At 39.4% G+C, this 24,451-nt stretch overlaps 1 protein-coding gene across 3 annotated transcripts in view; it reads right to left on the bottom strand.

Moving 5' to 3' along the window:
* The window catches only part of mim (missing-in-metastasis), an 867,287-nt gene that overhangs the window by 55,124 nt on the left and 787,712 nt on the right, over positions 1–24,451 (bottom strand). For all 3 annotated transcript variants that reach the window (XM_053781651.2, XM_053781657.2, XM_053781665.2), the window contains one exon: positions 7,354–7,837. In XM_053781651.2, coding sequence (XP_053637626.1) covers positions 7,354–7,837 — 484 coding nt within the window. The remainder of the gene's footprint in view (positions 1–7,353; positions 7,838–24,451) is intronic.

Genomic DNA, 24,451 nt, shown 5'->3' with positions numbered 1-24,451 from the left:
TGTGACAACTCCCACTTTGTGTTAGATTCTTTATCTTTTAACCTCACACCTCTTGCCAACACCCGAGCATTCACTTCTCTTACTATTCCATCTATACATATATTGAACAACCATGGTGACATCACACATCCCTCTCTAAGGCCTACTTTTACTGGGAAATAATCTCTCTCTCACCTACATACTCTAACCTGAGCCTCACTATCCTTATAAAAACTTTTCACCGCTTTCAATAACCTACCTCCTATTCCATACATTTGCAACATCTGCCACACTGTCCCCCTATCCACCCTATCATATGCCTTTTCCAGATCCATAAATGCCACAAATACCTCTTTACCTGTTCACCTATATGTTTCACTGCAAACACTTGGTCTACACACCCTTCCTAAAGCCTCCTTGTTCATCTGCTATCCTGCTCTCCATCTTACTCTTAATTCTTTCAATAATAACCACCATGCACTTTACCAGGTATACTCAACAGACTTTTTTTTTTTTTTTTTTTTTTTTTAACAAGTCGGCCGTCTCCCACTGAGGCAGGGTGACCCAAAAAGAAAGAAAATCCCCAAAAAGAAAATACTTTCATCATCATTCAACACTTTCACCTCGCTCATACAATCAGTTTTTGCAGAGGTGCTCAGAATACAACAGTTTAGAGGCATATACGTATAAAGATACACAACATATCCCTCCAAACTGCCAATATCCCAAACCCCTCCTTTAAAGTGCAGGCATTGTACTTACCATTTCCAGGACTCAAGTCCAGCTATATAAAATTAACTGGTTTCCCTGAATCCCTTCACTATTACCCTGCTCACACTCCAACAGCTCGTCAGGTCCCAAATACCATTTGTCTCCATTCACTCCTATCTAACAAGCTCACGCACGCTTGCTGGAAGTCCAAGCCCCTCGCCCACAAAACCTCCTTTACCCCCTCCCTCCAATCTTTTTACACTCTTTTGTCCCTTTTGCCTTTATACAAAGGAACTAAACATGCTCTCTGCCAATCCCTAGGTAGCTTACCCTCTTCCATACATTTATTAAATAAAAACATTAACCACTCCAAGACTATGTCCCCACTTGCTTTTAACATTTCTATCTTTATCCCATCAATCCCAGCTGCTTTATTCTCTTTCATTCTATTCACTGCCCCATGCACTTACCCCCCAGTCCCAACTGCTCTTCCTGACTCCTACAAGATGTTATTCCTCCTTGCCCTATACATGAATTCACAGCTTCCCTATCTTCATCAACATTTAACAATTCCTCAAAATATTCCCTCCATCTTTCTGATACCTCTAACTCTCTTCTCCTATTTTTAACTAGCAAATCCATTCTTTCCCTAGGCTTTCTCATCCTATTAATCTTACTCCAAACTTTTTCTTAGTTTCAGCAAAATTTGTTGATAATATCTCACCCACCCTCTCATATGCTCTCTTTTTACATTGCTTCACCACTCTCTTAACCTCTTTTTTTTCTCTCCATATACTCCTCCCTCCTTGAATCACCACTACTTTGTAAAAAAACTCATATGCTAACTACTTCTCTCTTTACATCATCATTCCACTGATCACTCTTCTTCCCTCCCACACCCACATTCCTGTAACAACAAACTTCTGTTGAACACACTATTCTTAAACTTACCCCATACATCTACCTCATTGCCTATACTCTCACTAGCCCATCTGTCCAACAGTTGTTTATATCTTACCCTAACTGCCTCCTCCTTCAGTTTATAAATCTTCACTTCTCTCTTACTTACTGTTTCCATTCTCCTTGTATACCATCTACCATTTACTTTCACTGTAGCTACAACTAAAAAGTGATCTGATATATCTGTGGCCCTTCTATAAACATGTACATACTGAAGTCTACCCAACAGTCTTTTATCTACCAGTACGTAGTCCAACAAAATACTGTACTGTCATTTCACCCTACATCATATCTTGTATACTTATTTATGCTCTTTTTCTTAAAATGTGTTCCCTATAACCAAACCCCTTTCTATACAAAGTTCAATCAAATGCTCCTCATTATCACTTACACCTGGCACCCCAAACCTACCTACCACACCCTCTCTAAACGCTTCTCATTTAGGTCCCGTAACACAATTACTCTCTCACTTGGCTCAAGAGTTCCTACACACTTGCTTAACTTCTCCGAAAATCTCTCTCTCTCTCTCCTCTACACTCCTCTCTTCTCCAGGTGCATACACACTTATTATGACCCACTTTTCACATCCAACCCTTATTTTAATCCACATAATCCTTGAATTTATACATTTATATTCCCTCTTCTCTCTCCATAACTGATCCTTCAACATTATTGCTACCCTTTCCTTAGCTCTAACTCTCTCAGATACTCCTGACTTAATCCTATTTATTTCTACCCCCTTCAGCTTTGGCTAGGACATCCAACTTCTTTTCATTCATAACATCAGCAATCATCTCTTTCTTATCATCCGCACTACATCCACGCACATTCAAACATCCCAATTTTATAAAGTTTTTCTTTTCCTTGTTTTTAGTAATTTATACAGGAGAAGGGGTTACTAGCCCACTGCTCCCAGCATTTAGTCACCTCTTACAACATGCATAGCTTACGGAGGAAGAATTCTGTTCCACATACTTCATGCTATTTGGAAACAGTCTTAAATATCCAACTTAACATATCAATAAATAGCTCCCCTATTACAAGACACACTGAGGGTAAATTTTTAGGTTTTCTCCTTGACTGTAATCTTAAATTTCATTCCCACATTCCAGCATATATCCAAGAAAATTTCCAAATCAGTAGGCATCCTTTCCAAGATATGATACCTTGTACCCCAAATGACACTCCTTACCCTATACCACTCTTTAATATATCCCGACCTCACCTATGGTATTTGTGCCTAGGGGATCAACCACAGCCAACCTTCAATAACCCAACAAAAAGCTGCTGTGTGAATGATTACCAGCTCCTGTGCCAGACAGCACACCCCACCGCTTTTCAAAAGCCTGAACCTACTAAATATACGAGACATACACTCGTATTATTGTGCCTACTATATATACAGTACATTAAACTCCAATATAAACCCTCCGCTTAAACTTCTCCTTAATAGCTACAACAGAACACAGTCACAAGTCACATCCCTCATGTTAGTCTCACACTATGCAAAAATGCAATGCACATTAAGGGCCTGAAGATCTGGAATTCACTACCTGAACTGGTAAAGGATCCCCAGACAACATATAAGTTTAGGGCTATGCTTAAAAATCATCTTATCTCTCAATATTAACCAAACCAACCAAAACACAACTAACCAGTTTGAATCAACTCCCAAATATTATATGTCCTCGGGCTTAGGTAGTAGGTTGGCAGCAACCACCCAGTAAGGTACTACTCTCCTGCCAAGTGAGTAAATTGGAAGCCTGTACTTGTTTAACATGATGGTAGGATTGCTGGTGTCTTTTCTGTCTCAAACATGCAAGATTTCAGATACAACTTGCTACTTCTACTTACACTTAGGTCACACTACACATGCATGTACAAGCATATACATGTAAATACGCACCCCTCTGGGTTTTCTTCTATTTTCTTACTAATTCTTATTCTTGGTTATTTCCTCTTATCTCTATGGGGAAGTGGAACAGAATTCTTCCTCCATAAGCCATGCGTGTTGTAAGAGGTAACTAAAATGCCGGGGGCAAGGGGCTAGTAACCCCTTCTCCTGTATACATTACTAAATTTAAAGAGAGAAACTTGTGTTTTCTTTTTGGGCCACCTTGCCTCAGTGGGATACGGATGGTTTGTTGAAAAAAAGAAAAGAAGACCTCGAGTCTATTAAAACATCTGCCAGTCCATGAAATATTGCTGTTTGAACCATTATTTGTAATATTGTTTTTATGTACAACTTCAAGATTATTATTCTTATAAACCTCCACCTTGACTACCTCACATTAGTATGAATTAAGATAAAATAAAGATTTATTAAAAAGCTAACCACACCTATCTTGTCTAGACTTAAGCCTTTGACTGTCAGTGTCGTTTATATACATCTTACGAGCTAGTGTTATTGACGTATTAATACGCCAAAATTCTAGCGGCTTCAAATCAAGCGGGAGAAAGCTGGTAAGCTCACATGTGAGAGAATGGGTCTGTGTGGTCAGTGTGTGCAGTATAAAAAAAAAACTTCAGCACACAGTGCATATTGAGAAAAAAAAAACTGACTGTGTTTTTGGATTAAAATGCAGACTCTGAGGTGTATTTTCTTATAGTATTTACAGTTGTATTCTCATTTTCTTGGTCTCATTCGATAGAATGGAAGATATGTTACAGAAATAGACATGATTTTGATTGGTTTCATGATGAAAAAGACCTTGAAATTGAGCTCCAATTAGTGGAAATGTTCGATTTTTGCCAATGTTCAAGAGTAAGCATATGATGTCCCTGTCCAATATGTGTCCAACTAGGCATTCTAATAAGCAGTCATGAATAGGTTGACACTATTTATACAATTATTACAATAATGCAGTAGTCTGCATAACAGTAAATCTTCTATTTTTTGTGTGAATAAAAATTCAAAATAGAAAGCAAGAGTAATATAAGAGGGGCCTGGAGATGTGACTAATGAACATATAAAATGTTATTTTAGTGCCAGGAATGTCTGCATTGTTTATTCTAGACCCTGTTTTGAAATTGGCATCCTTTTTAATTTGCATGAAATTGACCAAATTGCCAATTTCTGACCACTTTATTGGGTAGTTGAAATCGGTAAATGGGTGGTTTCTTGTGCTCAGTTGATAGAACAAATGGAGTTCTAAAGAAATAGCTATGAGTTTGGTTGACTGGAGCAATGGAATTGGCCAAAAATAGGACTCAAACTGGGTGAAATCGCCGATGCGTATATATATATCGCCGAGATCACTAACTTCGCAAGAGCGTAATTCTGTAAGTTTTCCATCAAATTTCGTACTTTTGGTGTCATTATCATCAGGTAAAGATTCTCCATCATTTCATATGAAAAAAATATTTTTTTTTTTTTTTTTTTAATATTTTGTGACACAGACACTTCATTATTTGGGGTCTAAACAGTCAAAGGGTTAAGTAGTTACAATGGTACCTCGGGATATGAACAGCTCAAAACTCGACAAATTATGTAAGCGTATTTTTGGGGGTCTGAAACGGATTAATCTAATTTGCATTATTCCTTATGGGAACAAATTCGTTCGGTATCGACACTCGAACAGCCTTCTGGAACAAGTTAAGTTCGTATCCCGAGGTACCACTGTATTATGTATGTATTAGGGTAAGTCTGCCTGAAATGCCCCAGCATGATAGTGGCTTTCTTTGAACTTAACTAATCAAAATTGTAAATGAACATTACACAAATAACCCGCACATAAAAGAGAAGCTTACGATGACGTTTCGGTCCGACTTGGACCATTTACAAAGTCACACTAACCAGACGTGAAGCAGGACGGCTATATATAGGCAGGAGGAAGAAGAAGAAGAAGAAGAAAAAGAAGAAGAAAAAGAAGAAAAAGAAGAAAAAGAAGAAGAAAAAGAAGAAGAAAAAGAAGAAGAAAAAGAAGAAGAAAAAGAAGAAGAAAAAGAAGAAGAAAAAGAAGAAGAAAAAGAAGAAGAAAAAGAAGAAGAAAAAGAAGAAGAAAAAGAAGAAAAAGAAGAAAAAGAAGAAAAAGAAGAAGAAGAAAAAGAAGAAGAAAAAGAAGAAGAAGAAAAAGAAGAAGAAGAAAAAGAAGAAGAAGAAAAAGAAGAAGAAAAAGAAGAAAAAGAAGAAAAAGAAGAAAAAGAAGAAGAAGAAAAAGAAGAAAAAGAAGAAGAAAAAGAAGAAGAAGAAAAAGAAGAAGAAAAAGAAGAAGAAAAAGAAGAAGAAAAAGAAGAAAAAGAAGAAAAAGAAAAAGAAGAAAAAGAAAAAGAAGAAAAAGAAAAAGAAGAAAAAGAAAAAGAAAAAGAAAAAGAAGAAAAAGAAAAAGAAGAAAAAGAAAAAGAAAAAGAAAAAGAAAAAGAAAAAGAAAAAGAAAAAGAAAAAGAAAAAAAGAAAAAGAAAAAAAGAAAGAAAAAGAAAAAGAAGAAAAAGAAAAAGAAGAAAAAGAAAAAGAAAAAGAAAAAGAAAAAGAAAAAGAAAAAGAAAAAGAAAAAGAAAAAGAAGAAGAAGAAGAAGAAGAAGAAGAAGAAGAAGGTGGTTGGTTGGTTGGTTGGTTGGTTGGTTGGTTGGTTGGTTGGTTGGTTGGTTGGTTGGTTGGTTGGTTGGTTGGTTGGTTGGTTGGTGGTGGTGGTGGTGGTGAGTCAGTCAAATACAAAGGAAGGGGAGCACTGCAAGGGAGCTAGGTGCCCACAGAGGGAGAGCAAGCGCACAGAGGTGCGTGAAAGGGGAAGTGGTGAAATAAATGAAGAAGGAACAGAAACACGAGACAGTAGAAAGACAACCCAGGGGAGAAAAAGGAAAGAGGAAAGGGGAAGAGGGAGAAGAAGAAAAAGAAAAAGAAAAAATGAGGAGTCAGGTTAAGTCACGGGTGTTCTGAAGTTTGGAGCATTTTACAATGTAGTGGGAGAGGAAGGCATCTACAGATGCTCTCCCTCTGTGGGCACCTAGCTCCCTTGCAGTGCTCCCCTTCCTTTGTATTTGACTGGCTCGTCCTCCTTATTCCCCACTTCTACCACTACCACCTCTTCTACTACTACTACTACCACTGATGAAATTAAGACATGTGCGGCGTCTGGGTGTCTTTGTTGTGGACGTTTCACCATCCAGTGGCTGGCTGGATGGCGAAACGTATACGATAGAGATGCCCGGGTGTTGCGCATGTGTCTTAATTTCATCTTGTCGGTATTATATACCATTCTTGTACTACTACTACTACTGCTACTACTACTACTACTACCACCACCTCTTCCTGCCTATATATAGCCGTCCTGCTCCACTTCTGGTTAGTGTGACTTTGTAAATGGTCCAAGTCGGACCGAAACGTTGTCGTAAGCTTCTGTCTTTTATGTGCGGGTTATTTGTGTATCGTTCCAGTCACGGTATTGTGCCTTTTTTTGTTATTTATGTAAATGAACATTATAACCTTGCAAAGAAATACAATCATTATCTTTTATCTTTATCCTTATTATTATTATTCTTACATTCATATAGAGCGAGAACTAAACCTCTAAGTCATATAGCAATTGATGGAATGGGAGGCAGTCAGGTTCAATTCAAGGGAGGCTAGGTCCAATTCCTTGGATCAAGAGTACCTCACAGGCATCAAAGCACCTCCCTTAAGGGGGCTATTACTCTTATCATGGGCTGTATTAAACATCACCATTACAAAAAGTTATGCAGTAAGGTACAGTATTGTAACTCACTCATATCAGGAGCTGCCATGTTGAAATCTGGTACCATGGGCACCATTTTATTTGAGCCATATTGTGACATTGCCCGTGGTGGCTGGGTCTGTTCCTGCTGTGGTTGATTTTGTTGTATCTCTTGTTGTGGTTGTGCTGGCTGCTGCTGTGACTGATGTTGCTGCTTCTGGATCTGCTGCTGTTGTGGTGGTTGTTGTTGCTGCTGCTGTGACTGTGACTGTGGCTGTGACTGTTGCTGCTGCTGCTGTTGTGGCTGTGGCTGCTGTGGCTGTGGCTGCTGTGGCAGTGGCTGTTGCTGCTGTGGCTGCTGCTGCAGTGGCTGCTGCTGCAGTGGCTGCTGCTGCAGTGGCTGCTGCTGCAGTGGCTGCTGCTGTTGTGGTTGCTGCTGCTGTGGCTGTTGGTTACGAATAGTGGGCTTTTTTTCTGGCAGAGCTGGACGTTCAAGTGATGAGCACCGATTTGGCACAGGAGGCTTGGGCTTGCCCTGTGTAATAAGAGAAATAAAATTTAACTTTAATGTCAAGTATAAATTGGACCATTTAACTATTTCTTTTTGCTGTATTCCCTCAGACCTGCCCATTTCTGAAGGACAAGCTACAAGTATAATCTTCCAAAGACACTTCAAATATCCTCATATGATGCAAACACGCATAAAGGAGTACCCGAGACATTTGAAAATGAAAATATTCATTTCCATGCAAAGCTTACAATGTGTGGTTTACATATTATAAGATATTAATTACAAAGAAGGCCACTAGCATGCCTAGGCATGCCTTATTAGTCTTAAGTTAATTTTAAATTTGCCTGATATGCTCTGCATACAAAGGGGCTCTCGGCATGTACACCCAACTATTATATTCCTTTGTATAACTATGTAGCATGTAAAAATAAAAATTATTATTATTATTATTTTGGGAAAACTAATCCTAATTCTTACTCTATACTAACACAGGTTATGGAGAAGTACATTTTAATAATTATAATTGGATATCAAATTGGAGAGGAGGGTCCCATAGTCCCATAACAGACAAAAAACATTATCTATGGAGGCAAAGAAGGGAATGTATGAAAGTAAGTAAGAAAGTAAGTAAGTTTATTCAGGTATACACAAATACAGTTACATAGAATTATCATACATAGCAGCATATGTGTAGAGAACCTGGGATAACCCAAAAAAGTCAGACAGAGTGACTTATTTCCATTGGGGTCCTTTTACCTTATTATTATAATATAAAGGATTTAATATTTTCTTATTATTCTATAATGAGGATAACATCTTATTATCATACTAAAAAGACTATCTACTACACGAGGGTCATGACTAGGAATAAGGTAAATTTTACACGTATGTTAGCTAAAAAATAGAAAATCATTCCCCTCCCTTTCTGTAGCTACATTCATCAAACACCTTTTGGCACTCTTCTTGAACTGGTTCATGCTATGACTGGCTTTGACATGTGCGGGCAGTCTGTTCCATTCCTTTATTGCTGTACAAAAAAATGTGTTTGAAGCCTGGCCAATGACTGTGGGTACTACAAAGTTGTGCTCTCTCCCCCTAGTACTATGATTGCTTTGGTTCCCAACCTTGACAAAATTGACAGCAAGATATTCTGGACACTGTGAGCAATTTTATAAACATGATTTAGCTTCAGTTGTTTTACTCTGTCTTCAACATTCAGCATATCCAACTGCTGTAATTCATCCTGGCCTACATGCTCTCTTGGTCCCAGCCCCAGGATGAATCTTACGATTTTGTTCTGGGTAATTTGCAGTCTATCTTTCAGTTTTTTTGTCAAGGCAGAGTACCATGAAGAGCAAGTGTAATCCATATGGCATTGTATAAGGGCTAGACATAGGGTCCTGCGAGCCTCAGTACATAGACACTTTGCTTGTCTATACAGGAACTTCAGTCTGGCATTCGCTTTCTTTACTACACTGTTCCCCATCAATTCTCCTGACATGCATGGGTCAAAGGGGATTCCCAGATATTTTACTGATGAAACCAAAGTGATGGGCTCCCCATTACACTGGACATTAAAATTATTTACCTTTCTCAGATTATGTTTCGTGCCAAAGGGAATGGCTTCAGTTTTCCCGAGGTGTAATGATAGTTTATCTACTAACCATTTGCTGCAGGACTCCAGTTCCAGTGTTAAAACATTAGCTAAATCTTGTGGGTCTTTACCTGACACTAACAGAGCACTGTCATCTGCATACAGTAGGAGTTTGCACTTGACACTGATAGGCATGTCATTGACATAACATAAGAATAATAAGAGACCCAGAATACTACCTTGGGGAACTCCACATGCTATCGGCAGGGGTTCTGATTCCGTTTTGTTGATTTTGACAATTTGTCTCCTGTTGCTAAGGTAGGACTTAAATCAGTCTACAGAACCTATACCGATAACTTGAAGTTTCTTACATAATATATTGTGGTTGACAGTATCGAAGGCCTTTTGCAGGTCTAAGGTTACCATACCTATGAGGTTCCCCTTTGACATTTCAGTTCTCAGGTAATCCATCAGATTAATTAGGGAGGTGTCGGTTGAGTAAGATCTTCTAAAGCCCGACTGATAGCTATGGAGAATGTTGTTGTCATTAAGGTACTTAACTACTTGAGAGTACACCGCCCTCTCTAGAATTTTGGATATTATACTGAGTATACTAAGAGGCCTATACATAATTGCTTACATCAGACCTACTATTTTTCTTGAACTCTGGTCTCCTTGAACCCATCCGGTAGGGTATTAGTGGTGATTGAGATTTATTATGTGAGCAATAGGGATTGACAGTTCAGAAGCACCATCTTTTAGGAACTTAGACGGGATGTTATCCGGGCCGGTGCTCTTAGTTGGGTTTAACCTGCTTAGTTCTTTTTGAATAAAGTCATGAGATACACTTACTAGTTGACAACTGTTTGGGGTTACCCCTTTATTGGTATAGTGTGTTTGAAACTTATCAGAGTCTGTGTTAAAGGTATTTGATGCAGCTGGTAGTTTACTTACTAGAGTTGAAACAGATGTGTAGTAGGAATTAAAGCAATTTGCCACCTTAGATGTTTCATGGCATACCTCGCTATCGATAGTGAGTACTATGTTAGACCTATCTACTGGCTTATGGCTATACCCCAACTGTTTTAGTTGTTGCCAGAGCTTTCTGGGGTTATGCTTATACTCTTCAATTTTTGAGCAATAGTGCTTTGCCTTTGCTCCTTTTATAAGTCTCTGCACTCTGTTCCTCACCCTTTGAAATTCATTTAGTGCTGCAATATCCTGTCTGTTTGCTTTAAATCTTTTTAGCAGCTGGTCTCTGAATTTCATATTATCTAATATCTCAGTATTCATCCAGGGTTCAGTTCTTTGTTTAATCCTAACCTCTTTAACTGGAGCAATATTATCAAGGATGGTAGTGAACATTGTTTTGAATTTTTCCCAGGTATCATTTATGTCCGTGCAACTTGTTATCTCTGTCCAGTCACAATTGTGCAGCCTATTTACCAGTGTTTCTTTACTGTAGTTTCTAGTTGACCTCATTTTTATTATCCTGTGTAGGCCTATCCTATTCCTAGTGATTTTCCTGGCGCAGTAAATGATGAAATGATCACTAAGACCTGTGGTAATGACGCCTGACTGACTAATGTTCTCAGAGCGGTTACAAAGTATGTGGTCAATTAGAGTGGCTGAGAACTGTGTGATCCGGGTTGGTGTATTAATTAGTTGAGTGTAACTATTTAAACCTAGAATTTGCTTATACCTTTTGCATAGCCCGTTATTTTGCTGCTGAAAACAGATATTGAAGTCACCCAGTATTATTGTCTTGCGATTGTTTTCAAGTCCGGACAATACTCTGGAAAAGTCTTCCAAGAACTGGTCATGGGTAGGAGGGTGGTAACTAGTTCCTACTAAGATGGGTTTGGTCTTGGGAAGCAGCACTTCAAACTATAGAATCTCCAGTTTATTGCTATTTAAATCAGGTCTTGGGTTGTAAGCTAAGTCATTTCTAATGTATGCACATACCCCACCACCCTTTCTGTTCCTATCTAAGCATTTTATATTGTAACCTTCTATTTTGACCTCATCATCAGTCACCGTATCATCCAACCAGGATTCAGAGATGGTTATAACTGCCACCCTAATTTTGTTAGCTAGAATCCTAATCTCTGCCAATTTAGGAAGAAGTGATCTTGCATTGACATGAATAAAGTGAAGGCCTGTTTTCATAAAACAATTACATGTATAATCATCAATATATGGCAATGGGTCATATCTATTAAAATTAGGTAAATCAATATTATTGCTAAATGGTAACTGTGCCAAAATGCATTTGTTACACACAAAGTGAATTCTGGCACTGTTACTATAATTGTACATACATCCATCATGCACCCACCCCTTACACATTTTACATAAGGTGCCTTTTCTGTTTTTCATGCGTACTTTAGTACAGTGTATGCACCTGTTTGGTAATGTTTGAGATAATAATTGCTGTACTGCCTCACATTGACCTATGTATGCATTACATATGGAGTTAAGGCTATCATTCCTAGCTACTAGACTGTCATTATCACCATCATTTATCTGTCTGTTTTGCCTCTGCACAATAGTTTGAGGTCCTGGATTAATTTGGATATCACCACTTAAGAGCGCTACAATAAGAGCTGTGTGCCACTGTTTTTGTTTGGGTATGCGGTGTTGCCATACCTTGCGGCGATAGTGACATTTACTTTTCTGGTAGGATGGCAACTGTTGGGCTTTTACTGTCCAGGGCGCTATTACTCCATTCACCTTTTCCAGCCCCCATGACTGATTTCTTTCTTCATGGAATTGAAGGAGAAAGATAAATATAATTATGGCAGCCTGTACCCCCCTAATGCCTGCCATTTTCACTCTTCGCTCTTTTACTCGTATACAATAATATTTATTTCTCTTTTCCAGTCACCTAGTACAGTATTACCAACACTCTTATATGGGTGTGAAGCTCGGGTTGTAAATGCTGCAGCGAGGCGGCGGTTGGGGGTGGTGGAGAAGTCCTGTCTAAGGGCAATGTGTGATGTAAATATTATGCAGAGAATTCGGAGTATGGAAATTAGGAGAAGGTGTGGAGTTAATAAAAGTATTAGTCAGAGGGCTGAAGAGGGGTTGTTGAAGTGGTTTGGTCATTTAGAGAGAATGGATCAAAAGAAAGACATGGAGTGCGTATAAATCTGTAGGGAAAGGAAGGAGGCGTAGGGGTCGTCCTCGAAAAGGTTGGAGGGAGGGGGTAAAAGAGGTTTTGTGGGTGAGGGATTGGACTTCCAGTGAGCATGCGTGAGCGTGTTAGATAGGAGTGAATGGAGACAAATGGTACTTGGGACCTGACGAGCTGTTGGAGTGTGAGCAGGGCAATATTTAGTGAAGGGATTCAGGGAAATCAGTTATTTTTATATAGCTGGACTTGAGTACTGGAAATGTGAAGTACTTTGCCTGCACTTTAAAGGAGGGGTATGGGATATTGGCAGTTTGGAGGTGATATGTTGTATATCTTTATACATATATGCTTCTAAACTCATGTGTTCTGGTCACCTCTGCAAAAACTGATTATGTATGAGTGAGGTGAAAGTGTTGAATGATGATGAAAGTATTTTCTTTTTGGGGATTTTCTTTTTGGGTCACTCTGCCTCGGTGGGAGACTGCCGACTTGTTGAGAAAAAAAAAAATAATTTATTCTGACATGATACATATTTGTACAAAGGAGTATAATAGTTGGGTGTACATGCCAAAAGCCCTTTTATATGCAGAGCATTCCAGGCAAACTTAAAACTAACTTAAGATTAACAAGGCAATAACAGTGCGTATGGTCATTAGAAGAGTTACAATAAATAGAACAGAACTGAGTATTCTACTAGGTCATGCTATATGGCTTATATCTTGGCTTTAATAAGTCTTGTGATTAATATTTGAGGTGAATACAGATATTGAGAGTATGTATGTATATTAACTGAAAGTTTTACCAATGCTCATAATATTGAGCATATGCATGCTTATGTTCATAATACTGAGCAAATGCATGCCTATGTACATAATGAGCAAATGTACGTATAGTTTGTACACATGTATTTATGATGGGCTAGGATAGGTTAAGGAGACAAGGTTTTTTTAACTGTAGTTTTAACCCTTTCAGGGTTTTGGATGTACTAGTATGGCTTACGCACCAGGGTTTGTGACGTACTAGTACGCCTAAATTCTAGTGCCCTCAAATCTAGTGAGAGAAAGCTGGTAGGCCTACATATGAAAGAATGGGTCTATGTGGTCAGTGTGTGCGGCATAAAAAAAAATCCTGCAGCACACAGTGCGTAATGAGAAAAAAAACTTTGACCATGTTTTTGGATTAAAACAGCGACTTTGCACTGCATTTTCGTATGGTATTTATTGTTGTATTCTAGTTTTCCTGGTCTCATTTTATAGAATGGAAGACATATTACAGAAATTGAGATGATTTTGACTGGTTTTACAATGAAAAGCACCTTGAAATTGAGCTCAAAGTAACAGAAATGTTCGATTTTTACCAAAGTTCAAAAGTAAACATATCATGCTAAGCGTCCAATACATGTCAACTGGTGAGTCTAATATTCTTTCACAAGTGCGCTGATATTATTTATACCATTTCTACACTAATGCAGTAGTCTGCATAACAGTAAATCTTCTAATTTTACGTGAGAATAAAAATTCAAAGTGGAAAGCAAAAGAACGTAAGAGGGGCCTGGGAACGTGACTAATGAACAGAGGAAATGTTATTTTAGTGCCAGGAATGCCTTTCTTGTTTATTCTGGACCCTATTTGGAAATTGGCATCTTTTGAAATTTGTGTGAAATTGGCAAATTTGCTAAATTCTGACCACTGCATTGAATAGTTGAAATCGGTAAATGGGTGGTTTCTTGTACTCACTCGATAGAACAGAAGGAGTTCTAGTGAAATAGTTATGATTTCTGTCGACTAGTACAATGGAATTGGCCGAAAATAGGGCTCAAAGTGGGCAAAATCGCCGATGCGTAAACTTCGTCAAGACTGCTAACTTCGCGAGAGCATAATTCCGTAAGTTTTCCATCAAATTTCATACTTTTGGTGTCATTATGATCAGGAAAAGATTCTCTATCTTTTCATAATTTTTTTTTTTTTTTTTTTTTTTTTTTTTTTTGAAATCTTAGCGACCCTGAGAACTAGTCTGGGAGAGGGCCTGGGGACCCTGAAAGGGTTAAAAATGCTAGCTGAGCCAGTAGTTCAAGATTTCTGGCAGAGGTTTCCAGATTTTGGGCCCTTCTATGTACAATGAGTTTTTGGAAAGATTTAGTCTGACACATGAAATGTCAGAGGTTTTTGTGCCTAGTGCTGTCTACAAGTTCTATTGCAACTGTCAAGAAAACGTTTCAGGCTATGATTTATATTAGAATTGATTGTTCTGTAAATGTAAGTTGCACAACAGTATGTGTGAATGTTCTGTATGGTGAGTAGGTTTAAGTCTCTGAAGCATGGGGGTGGGGGGTGGGGGGTGGGGGGGGGGTTGGTTATCTAGCAGTGGACTGTGAGATCATTCACATCGTGTGCAAGTTCGGTACTAGTCCCTCTAGGATTTTCCAGGTGTATATAATCATGTATCTCTCCCTCCTGCGTTCCAGGGAATACAGGTTTAGAAACCTCAAGCGCTCCCAGTAATTGAGGTGTTTTATCTCCGTTATGCGCGCCGTGAAAGTTCTCTGTACATTTTCTAGGTCGGCAATTTCACCTGCCTTGAAAGGTGCTGTTAGTGTGCAGCAATATTCCAGCCTAGATAGAACAAGTGACCTGAAGAGTGTCATCATGGGCTTGGCCTCCCTAGTTTTGAAGGTTCTCATTATCCATCCTGTCATTTTTCTAGCAGATGCGATTGATACAATGTTATGGTCCCTGAAGGTGAGATCCTCCGACATGATCACTCCCAGGTCTTTGACGTTGGTGTTTCGCTCTATTTTGTGGCCAGTATTTGTTTTGTACTCTGACGAAGATTTAATTTCCTCATGTTTACCATATCTGAGTAATTGAAATTTCTCATCGTTGAACTTCATATTGTTTTCTGCAGCCCACTGAAAGATTTGGTTGATGTCCGCCTAGAGCTTTGCAGTGTCTGCAATGGAAGACACTGTCATGCAGATTCGGGTGTCATCTGCAAAGGAAGACACCGTGCTGTGGCTGACATCCTTGTCTATGTCGGATATGAGGATGAGGAACAAGATGGGAGCAAGTACTGTGCCTTGTGGAACAGAGCTTTTCACCGTAGCTGCCTCGGACTTTACTCTGTTGACGACTACTCTCTGTGTTCTGTTAGTGAGGAAATTATAGATCCATCGACCGACTTTTCCTGTTATTCCTTTAGCATGCATTTTGTGCGCTATTACGCCATGGTCACACTTGTCGAAGGCTTTTGCAAAGTCTGTATATATTACATCTGCATTCTTTTTGTCTTCTAGTGCATTTAGGACCTTGTCGTAGTGATCCAATAGTTGAGACAGAATGTTGAAAAATTGCGAATGTTTGTGCCCCAATATATTGCAGGGAAATCTAATACAATACTGCTTCCTTAACCTACTGAACCATGAACAATCATAAAACACATGAAAACATCATAAAATATATATATATGTATTGTATATACATACAGGTAGGTATATACATACATAGGTAGTAGGTTGGTAGACAGCAACCACCCAGGGAGGTACTACCGTCCTGCCAATTATTATTATTATAATCAAGGGGGAAGCGCTAAACCCGGAGGATTATACAGCGCCTGGGGGGGGGGATGTGGAAGGCATTCAGGCTTAATTCGGGGAACTGGAGCACAGATCTCCGTCCTGCCAAGTGAGTGTAAAACGAAAGCCTGTAATTGTTTTACATGATGGTAGGATTGCTGGTGTCTTTTGTCTGTCTCATAAATATGCAAGATTACAGGTACGTCTTGCTACTTTTACTTACACTTAGGTCACACTACACATACATGTACACGTTTATTTATACACACTCATCTGAGTTTTCTTTGATTTTATCTTAATAGTTCTTGGTCTTATTACTTTTCCTTTTATATCCATGGGGAAGTGGAATAAGAATCTTTCCTCCGTAAGCCATGCGTGTTGTAAAAGTCAACTAAAATGCCGGGAACAATGGGCTAGTAACCCCTTTTCCTGTAAAGATTACTAAAAAGAATAGGAAGAAAATTGTCAAAGTGGGAGGTTGAATGTGCGTGGATGTTGTGCAAATGATAAGAAAGAGATGATTGTGGATGTTATGAATGAGAAGAAGCTGGATGTCCTGGCTTTAAGTGAAACAAAGCTGAAAGGGGTGGGAGAGTTTCAGTGGACAGGAATAAATGGGATTAGGTCAGGGGTTTCAAATAGAGCTAGAGCTAAAGAAGGAGTAGCAATAATGTTGAAGGATAAGATATGGCAGGAAAAGAGGGACTATAAATGTATTAATTCAAGGATTATGTGGAGTAAAATAAAGGTTGGATGTGAAAAGTGGGTTATAGTAAGCGTATATGCACCTGGAGAAGAAAGAAGTGTAGAGGAGAGAGAGAGAGTTTGAGAAATGTTGAGTGAATGCATGGGGAGTTTTGAACCAAGTGTGAGAGTACTTGTGGTTGGGGATTTCAATGCTAAAGTGGGTAAAAATGTTGTGGAGGTAGTAGTAGGTAAATTTGGGGTGCCAGGGGTAAATGTAAATGGGGAGCCTTTAATTGAGCTATGTGTAGAAAGAGATTTGGTAATAAGTAACACATTTTATGAAAAAGAGGATAAATAAATATACAAGGTATGATGTAGCATGCAATGAAAGTAGATTGTTAGAATATGTATTGGTGGATAAAAGGTTGATGGGTAGGCTCCAGGATGTACATGTTTATAGAGGGGCAACTGATATATCGGATCATTATTTATTTGTAGCTACAGTTAGAGTAAGAGGTAGATGGGAAAAGAGGAAGGTGGCAACAACAAGTAGGAGGGAAGCGAAAGTGTATAAACTAAGGGAGGAGGAAGTTCGGGTGAGATATAAGCGACTATTGGCAGAAAGGTGGGCTAGTGCAAAGATGAGTAGTGGGGGGGTTGAAGAGGGTTAGATGAGTTTTAAAAATGCAGTATTAGAATGTGGGGCAGAAGTTTGTGGTTATAGGAAGGCAGGGTCAGGAGGAAAGAGGAGTGATTGGTGGAATGAAGAAAAGGGTGTGATAAGAGAAAAAGTTAGCTTATGAGAGGTTTTTACAAAGCAGAAGTGTTATAAGAAGAGCAGAGTATATGGAGAGTAAAAGAAAGGTGAAGAGAGTGGTGAGAGAGTGCAAAAGGAGAGCAGATGATAGAGTGGGAGAGGCACTGTCAAGAAATTTTAACGAAAATAAGAAAAAATTTTGGAGCGAGTTAAACAAGTTAAGAAAGCCTAGGGAACGTATGGATTTGTCAGTTAAAAACAGAGTAGGGGAGTTAGTAGATGGGGAGAGGGAGGTATTAGGTAGATGGCGAGAATATTTTGAGGAACTTTTAAATGTTGAGGAAGAAAGGGAGGCGGTAATTTCATGCACTGGCCAGGGAGGTATACCATCTTTTAGGATTGAAGAAGAGCAGAATGTAAGTGTGGGGGAGGTACGTGAGGCATTACGTAGAATGAAAGGGGGTAAAGCAGCTGGAACTGATGGGATCATGACAGAAATGTTAAAAGCAGGGGTTGATATAGTGTTGGAGTGGTTGGTACTTTTGTTTAAAAAATGTAAGAGAGAGAGGAAGGTACCTAGGGATTGGCAGAGAGCATGTATAGTCTCTTTACATAAAGGGGAGGGGGACAAAAGAGACTGTAAAAATTATAGAGGAATAAGTTTACTGAGTATACCAGGAAAAGTGTATGGTAGGGTTATAACTGAAAGAATTAGAGGTAAGACAGAGTGTAGGATTGCGGATGAGCAAGGAGGTTTCAGAGTGGGTAGGGGATGTGTAGATCAAGTGTTTACATTGAAGCATATACGTATGTGAACAGTATTTAGATAAAGGTAGGGAAGTTTTTATTGCATTTATGGATTTAGAAAAGGCACACGATAGAGTGGATAGGGAAGCAATGTGGCAGATGTTGCTGTTCAAAATATCGACTTGGATGACAGCCAATAAACTTATGCTTAACACTGACAAAACCTACTATATTATGTTTAGTAGCAGAGCAGGAGTTGGGCAAATTAACATTAAGATCGACAACACTAATTGCCAGACATAATGAGGGCAAATTCCTAGGCCTATACCTCGACAACAACCTGAATTTCAGCACCCATATAAAACACATAACCAAAAAGTATCCAAAACGGTTGGGATCCTCTCTAAGATACGATACTACATGCCGCAAAATGCCCTTCTCACACTATACCACTCACTTATTTATCCATACCTCACCTATGCTATTTGTGCTTGGGGATCAACTGCAGCAACACACCTAAAGCCAATAATAATCCAACAAAAAGCCGCAGTAAGAATAATCACTAAATCCCATCCCTGGCAACACACTCCCCCACTCTTCATAGATCTAAACTTACTCCCTGTTCGGTACATCCACACTTACTACTGTGCAATCTACATCTACAGGACCTTAAATTCCAATATTAACCTTGACCTAAAAGGATTTCTTGATAGTTGTGACAGAACCCACAGGCATAACACCAGACACAAACATCTCTATGACATTCCCCGTGTCCGACTAAACCTTTACAAAAATTCAATGTATGTCCAAGGCCCTAAAATCTGGAACACCCTCCCTGAAAACTCTAGAACTGCAGACACATTCATCACCTTCAAAACTACCATTAGAAAACATCTTATCTCCCTGATACACCCTGTCAACTAATTACATGAATACCACCTGGTGGTTCACACTTACACTCACTAGCCCATTTGACCATAAACACAAATATCAATCTTAATCTTAAAATAATGAATCCTAACTAGTCATAAGTTGGCCTGTGATATTCCAATACTGAAACTATGTATTGTGCGAAAACAAAAGCATTCACATTGCTAAGCTCACGAACTAGTATTTAGTCATTTAGCCATAATGTGATGTCACCGTGGTTGTTTAATATATTTATAGATGGGGATGTAAGAGACATGGAGGCATGGAGTTAAAAGATAAAGAATCACACACAAAGTGGGAGTTGTCACAGTTTCTCTTTGCTGATGACACTGTGCTCTTGGGAGATTCTGAAGAGAAGTTGCAGAGATTAGTGGATGAATTTGGTAGGGTGTGCAAAAGAAGAAAATTAAAGGTGAATACAGGAAAGAGTAAGGTTATGAGGATAACAAAAAGATTAGGTGATGAAAGATTGGATATCAGATTGGAGGGAGAGAGTATGGAGGAAGTGAATGTATTCAGATATTTGGGAGTGGACGTGTCAGCGGATGGGTCTATGAAAGATGAGGCGAATCATAGAATTGGTGAGGGGAAAAGGGTGAGTGGTGCACTTAGGAGTCTGTGGAGACAAAGAACTTTGTCCTTGGAGGCAAAGAGGGGAATGTATGAGAGTATAGTTTTACCAACGCTCTTATATGGGTGTGAAGCATGGGTGATGAATGTTGCAGCGAGGAGAAGGCTGGAGGCAGTGGAGATGTCATGTCTGAGGGCAATGTGTGGTGTGAATATAATGAAGAGAATTCGTAGTTTGCAAGTTAGGAGGAGGTGCGGGATAACCAAAACTGTTGTCCAGAGGGCTGAGGAAGGGTTGTTGAGGTGGTTCGGACATGTAGAGAGAATGGAGCGAAACAGAATGACTTCAAGAGTGTATCAGTCTGTAGTGGAAGGAAGGCAGGGTAGGGGTCGGCCTAGGAAAGGTTGGAGGGAGGGGGTAAAGGAGGTTTTGTGTGCGAGGGGCTTGGACTTCCAACAGCCATGTGTGAGCGTGTCTGATAGGAGTGAATGGAGACAAATGGTTTTTAATATTTGACGTGCTGTTGGAGTGTGAGCAAAGTAACATTTATGAAGGGGTTCAGGGAAACCGGCAGGCCAGACTTGAGTCCTGGAGATAGGAAGTACAGAGCCTGCACTCTGAAGGAGGGGTGTTAATGTTGCAGTTTAAAAACTGTAGTGTAAAGCACCCTTCGGGCAAGACAGTGATGGAGTGAATGATGGTGAAAGTTTTTCTTTTTCGGGCCACCCTGCCTTGGTGGGAATCGGCCAGTGTGATAATAATAAAAACCAACTTACCTCATAATTTGTAATATTTTAAAGTTAAGAATTAATCTAAGTCTTCCCAAAATGCCTAACCATGTTAGGTGTTTTAGTGGCTCCCTCTGTAATTAGTATTTTAAAACATGTAAACCACACAATATCCAAATTCTGTAAACTCAGCATTGTAATCCTTATAGAGAATAAACTTGATTTGATTTGATTTGATTTAGGTGGTAAGTTACTAAATGCTGTGAAGAGTTTTTATGAGGATGGTGAGGCTCAGGTTAGGGTGTGTAGAAGAGAGGGAGACTACTCCCGGTAAAAGTATGTCTTAGACAGGGATGTGTAATGTCACCATGGTTGTTTAATATATTTATAGATGAGGTTGTAAAAGAAGTAAATGCTAGGGTGTTCGGGAGAGGGGTGGGATTAAATTATGGGGGAATCAAATACAAAATGGGAATTGACACAGTTACTTTTTGCTGATGATACTGTGCTTATGGGAGATTCTTAAGAAAAATTGCAAAGGTTAGTGGATGAGTTTGGGAGCGTGTGTAAATGTAGAAAGTTGAAAGTGAACATAGAAAAGAGTAAGGTGATGAGGGTATCAAATGATTTAGATAAAGAAAAATTGGATATCAAATTGGGGAGGAGGAGTATGGAAGAAGTGAATGTTTTCAGATATTTGGGAGTTGACGTGTCGGCGGATGGATTTATGAAGGATGAGGTTAATCATAGAATTGATGAGGGAAAAAAGGCGAGTGGTGTGTTGAGGTATATGTGGAGTCAAAAAGCGTTATCTATGGAGGCAAAGAAGGGAATGTATGAAAGTATAGTAGTACCAACACCCTTATATGGGTGTGAAGCTTGGTTTGTGAATGCAGCAGCGAGGAGGCAGTTGGAGGCAGTGGAGATGTCCTGTCTAAGGGCAATGTGTGGTGTAAATATTATGCAGAAAATTCGGAGTGTGGAAATTAGGAGAACGTGTGAAGTTAATAAAAGTATTAGTCAGAGGGCTGAAGAGGGGTTGTTGAGGTGGTTTGGTCATTTAGAGAGAATGGATCAAAGTAGAATGACATGGAGAGCATTTAAATCTGTAGGAGAAGGAAGGCGGTGTAGGGGTCGTCCTCGAAAAGGTTGGAAGGAAGGGGTAAGGGATGTTTCGTGGGCGAGGGGCTTGGATTTCCAGCAGGCGTGCATGAGCGTGTTCGATAGGAATGAATCGAGACGAATGGTATTTGGGACCTGATGATCTGTTGGAGTGTGAGCAGGGTAATATTTAGTGAAGGGATTCAGGGAAACTGGTTATTTTTATATAGCCGGACTTGAGTCCTGCAAATGGGAAGTGCAATGCCTGCACTCTAAAGGAGGGGTTTTGAAATATTATCAGTTTGGAGGGATATGTTGTGTATATTTATACATATATGCTTCTAAACTGTTGTGTTCTGAGCACCTCTGCAAAAACAGTGATTATGTGCGAGTGAGGTGAAAGTGTTGAATGATGATGAAAGTATTTTCTTTTTGGGGATTTTCTTTCTTTTTGGGTCACCCTGCCTCGGTGGGAGACGGCTGACTTGTTAAAAAAAAAAGAAAGACAAAAAATATACATACATGCTCCTCCCACTCGTATATTTGTCCAATCTCTTTTTAAAGCTACCCGAAGTCCAATCGAAGCTAAAATCTTCGGTAGTTTCAAATTTAGGTTGGATAAATACATCAATGAGAGGGGCTGGATTTGAGTGGGACTTGCACGTGAGTAAATAGAATTATCAAAGTTTACTGCTTGGGTAGCATTTATTCTGTTAGTGGGTTGGATTTGTGAAGGACTTGCCAAGTGTATAGGCAAACAGGCCTACTGCAGTGTTCCTCCTTTCTTATGTTTATGATGATGAGTGGAACAGTCTACCTAGTATGGTTATAAGAACATATGAATATAAGAAAGGAGGAACACTGCAGTAGGCCTGCTGGCCCATACTAGGCAGGTCCTTCAAAATCCATCACACTAACAGAATATTTTCCCAACTCAATTTTCAATGCTACCCAAGCAATAAGCTTTGATAATTCTATTTACTCATGTACAAGTCCCATTGAAATCCAACCCCTCCCACTCATGTATTTATCCAACTCAAATTTTAAACTACCCAAGGTTTTAGCACGTCAGTCTTGGACCAGTTGTTTATAATGTATATCAATGATCTTGATGAGGGAATTACTAGCGATATGAGCAAATTCGCCGATGACACAAAGATAGGTAGGACAATTGATTCAAACTTAGATGTCAGGGAACTTAAGGGGTTTAGACAAACTCAATTCCTGGTAAGAAAAGTGGCAGATGCAGTTCAATGTAGATAAATGCAAGGTTCTGAAGCTCGGGAGTGTCCATAACCCTTGTACTTATCAGTTAAATAACGTAGGACTTAGCCATACAGATTGCGAAAAGGATTTGGGGGTTATGGTAAGCAGCAACCTTAAACCAAGACAGCAGTACCTAAGCATACATAGCAAAGAAAACAGGTTACTGGGATTTTTATTTAGAAGTGCAAGCAACAGAAGTCCAGCGGTTATTTTACAACTTTATACATCATTAGTAAGGCCTCACCTAGATTACGCAGCTCAGTTCTGGTCTCCATATTACAGAATGGATATAAATTCGCTAGAAAATATCCAGTGTAGATGACCAAATTAATACACAGCATAAGAAATCTTCTGTACGAAGAACGATTGAAGACTCTTAAACTACATCCACTTGTACTTAGCTCTGTGAAGACTTGTTCGTGTGCTCTCTGTGAATCTGAACCAGGATGCCCTCTCTTGAGCAACTCTACCAGCAGCTAAAAGAGGAGCTTAGGGCTGCTAAGCTGGAGATACGGCAACTAACGGAGGAGAACAAGAGAATTCATAGTAATCCTGTTGAGAGTCCTTATTGAGAACGTCATGACGAATTCCACAAGTGAAGGTAAGAACATTGTTTTAGTTGGAGACAGTCAGGTTAAGTTTATGGATAGGTCATTTTGTCTTAGGGACAGGAAGAAGAGGCAGGGGGTATGTTTTCCTGGGGCTGGGATGGGAGACATTGTTAGCCGTCTGGACGACATCATGAAAGGTAATGGGAGCAATCCTATTATCTGTCTCAATGCGGGAGGCCACGATGTTGGCAGACATAGGAGTGAGGACCTGATTAGCAGGTATAGGTCAGCAATAGAAATAATTAGGAAGAAAGGTGAAAACCCTGTCATAAGTGGTATTTTGCCAAGGAGAGGAGTTAGAAACTAATGGTTGTCCAGGGCAATTGGTGTCAATTGCTGGGTGGACAAATACTGTAAGGAAAATGCCGTAACATTCATTGACAACTGGGGCCTCTTCTATGGCAGAAATGGCATGTATGCCAGGGATGGGGTTCACTTATCTAGGTCTGGGGTGGGGGCGCTGGCAACTGCAGTGAGGGAGCTGTTAGGGCTTTAAACTAGGAGTAGTTAGTGGTATGGGTTTTGGCAGGAAAACAGTGAAGTCCCAGTGTAGTAATATTATGAGTTCTAGGGTAATTAGTAATAAGCAGAATGAGGTAGATATTGGAAAGCCAGTGGCACTAGGTGACAAGAACAGTAACAGGTTTAGTAGAAAAACAGAAATGAGCAGGAAGGGTAAAGAGAAAGGAGGGTCTTTCAATGTATATTATGCAGGTAACATTGATGTATTTGCCATAACCGAGACGCGGTTTAATTAAAAAAGTCGGGACATGCCTGCAGAATGTCACATTCAGGATTTTAAATTGTTCCAAGTAGATAGAAGTATCGGGAAGGGGGGTAGGGTGGCACTGTATGTCCAAGATCGCTTGAACTGTTGTATAAAAATGGGTATTAAGTCTGAAGTAACACATACAAAGTGTTTGGATAGAATTTTCAGAG

The sequence above is a fragment of the Cherax quadricarinatus genome, chromosome 6, assembly GCF_038502225.1.
Source record: "Cherax quadricarinatus isolate ZL_2023a chromosome 6, ASM3850222v1, whole genome shotgun sequence".
In the NCBI taxonomy this organism is placed as follows: Eukaryota; Metazoa; Arthropoda; class Malacostraca; order Decapoda; family Parastacidae; genus Cherax; species Cherax quadricarinatus.
Note: the sequence above shows the minus strand (reverse complement) of the source record. Positions and strands in the feature narration are given on the sequence as shown.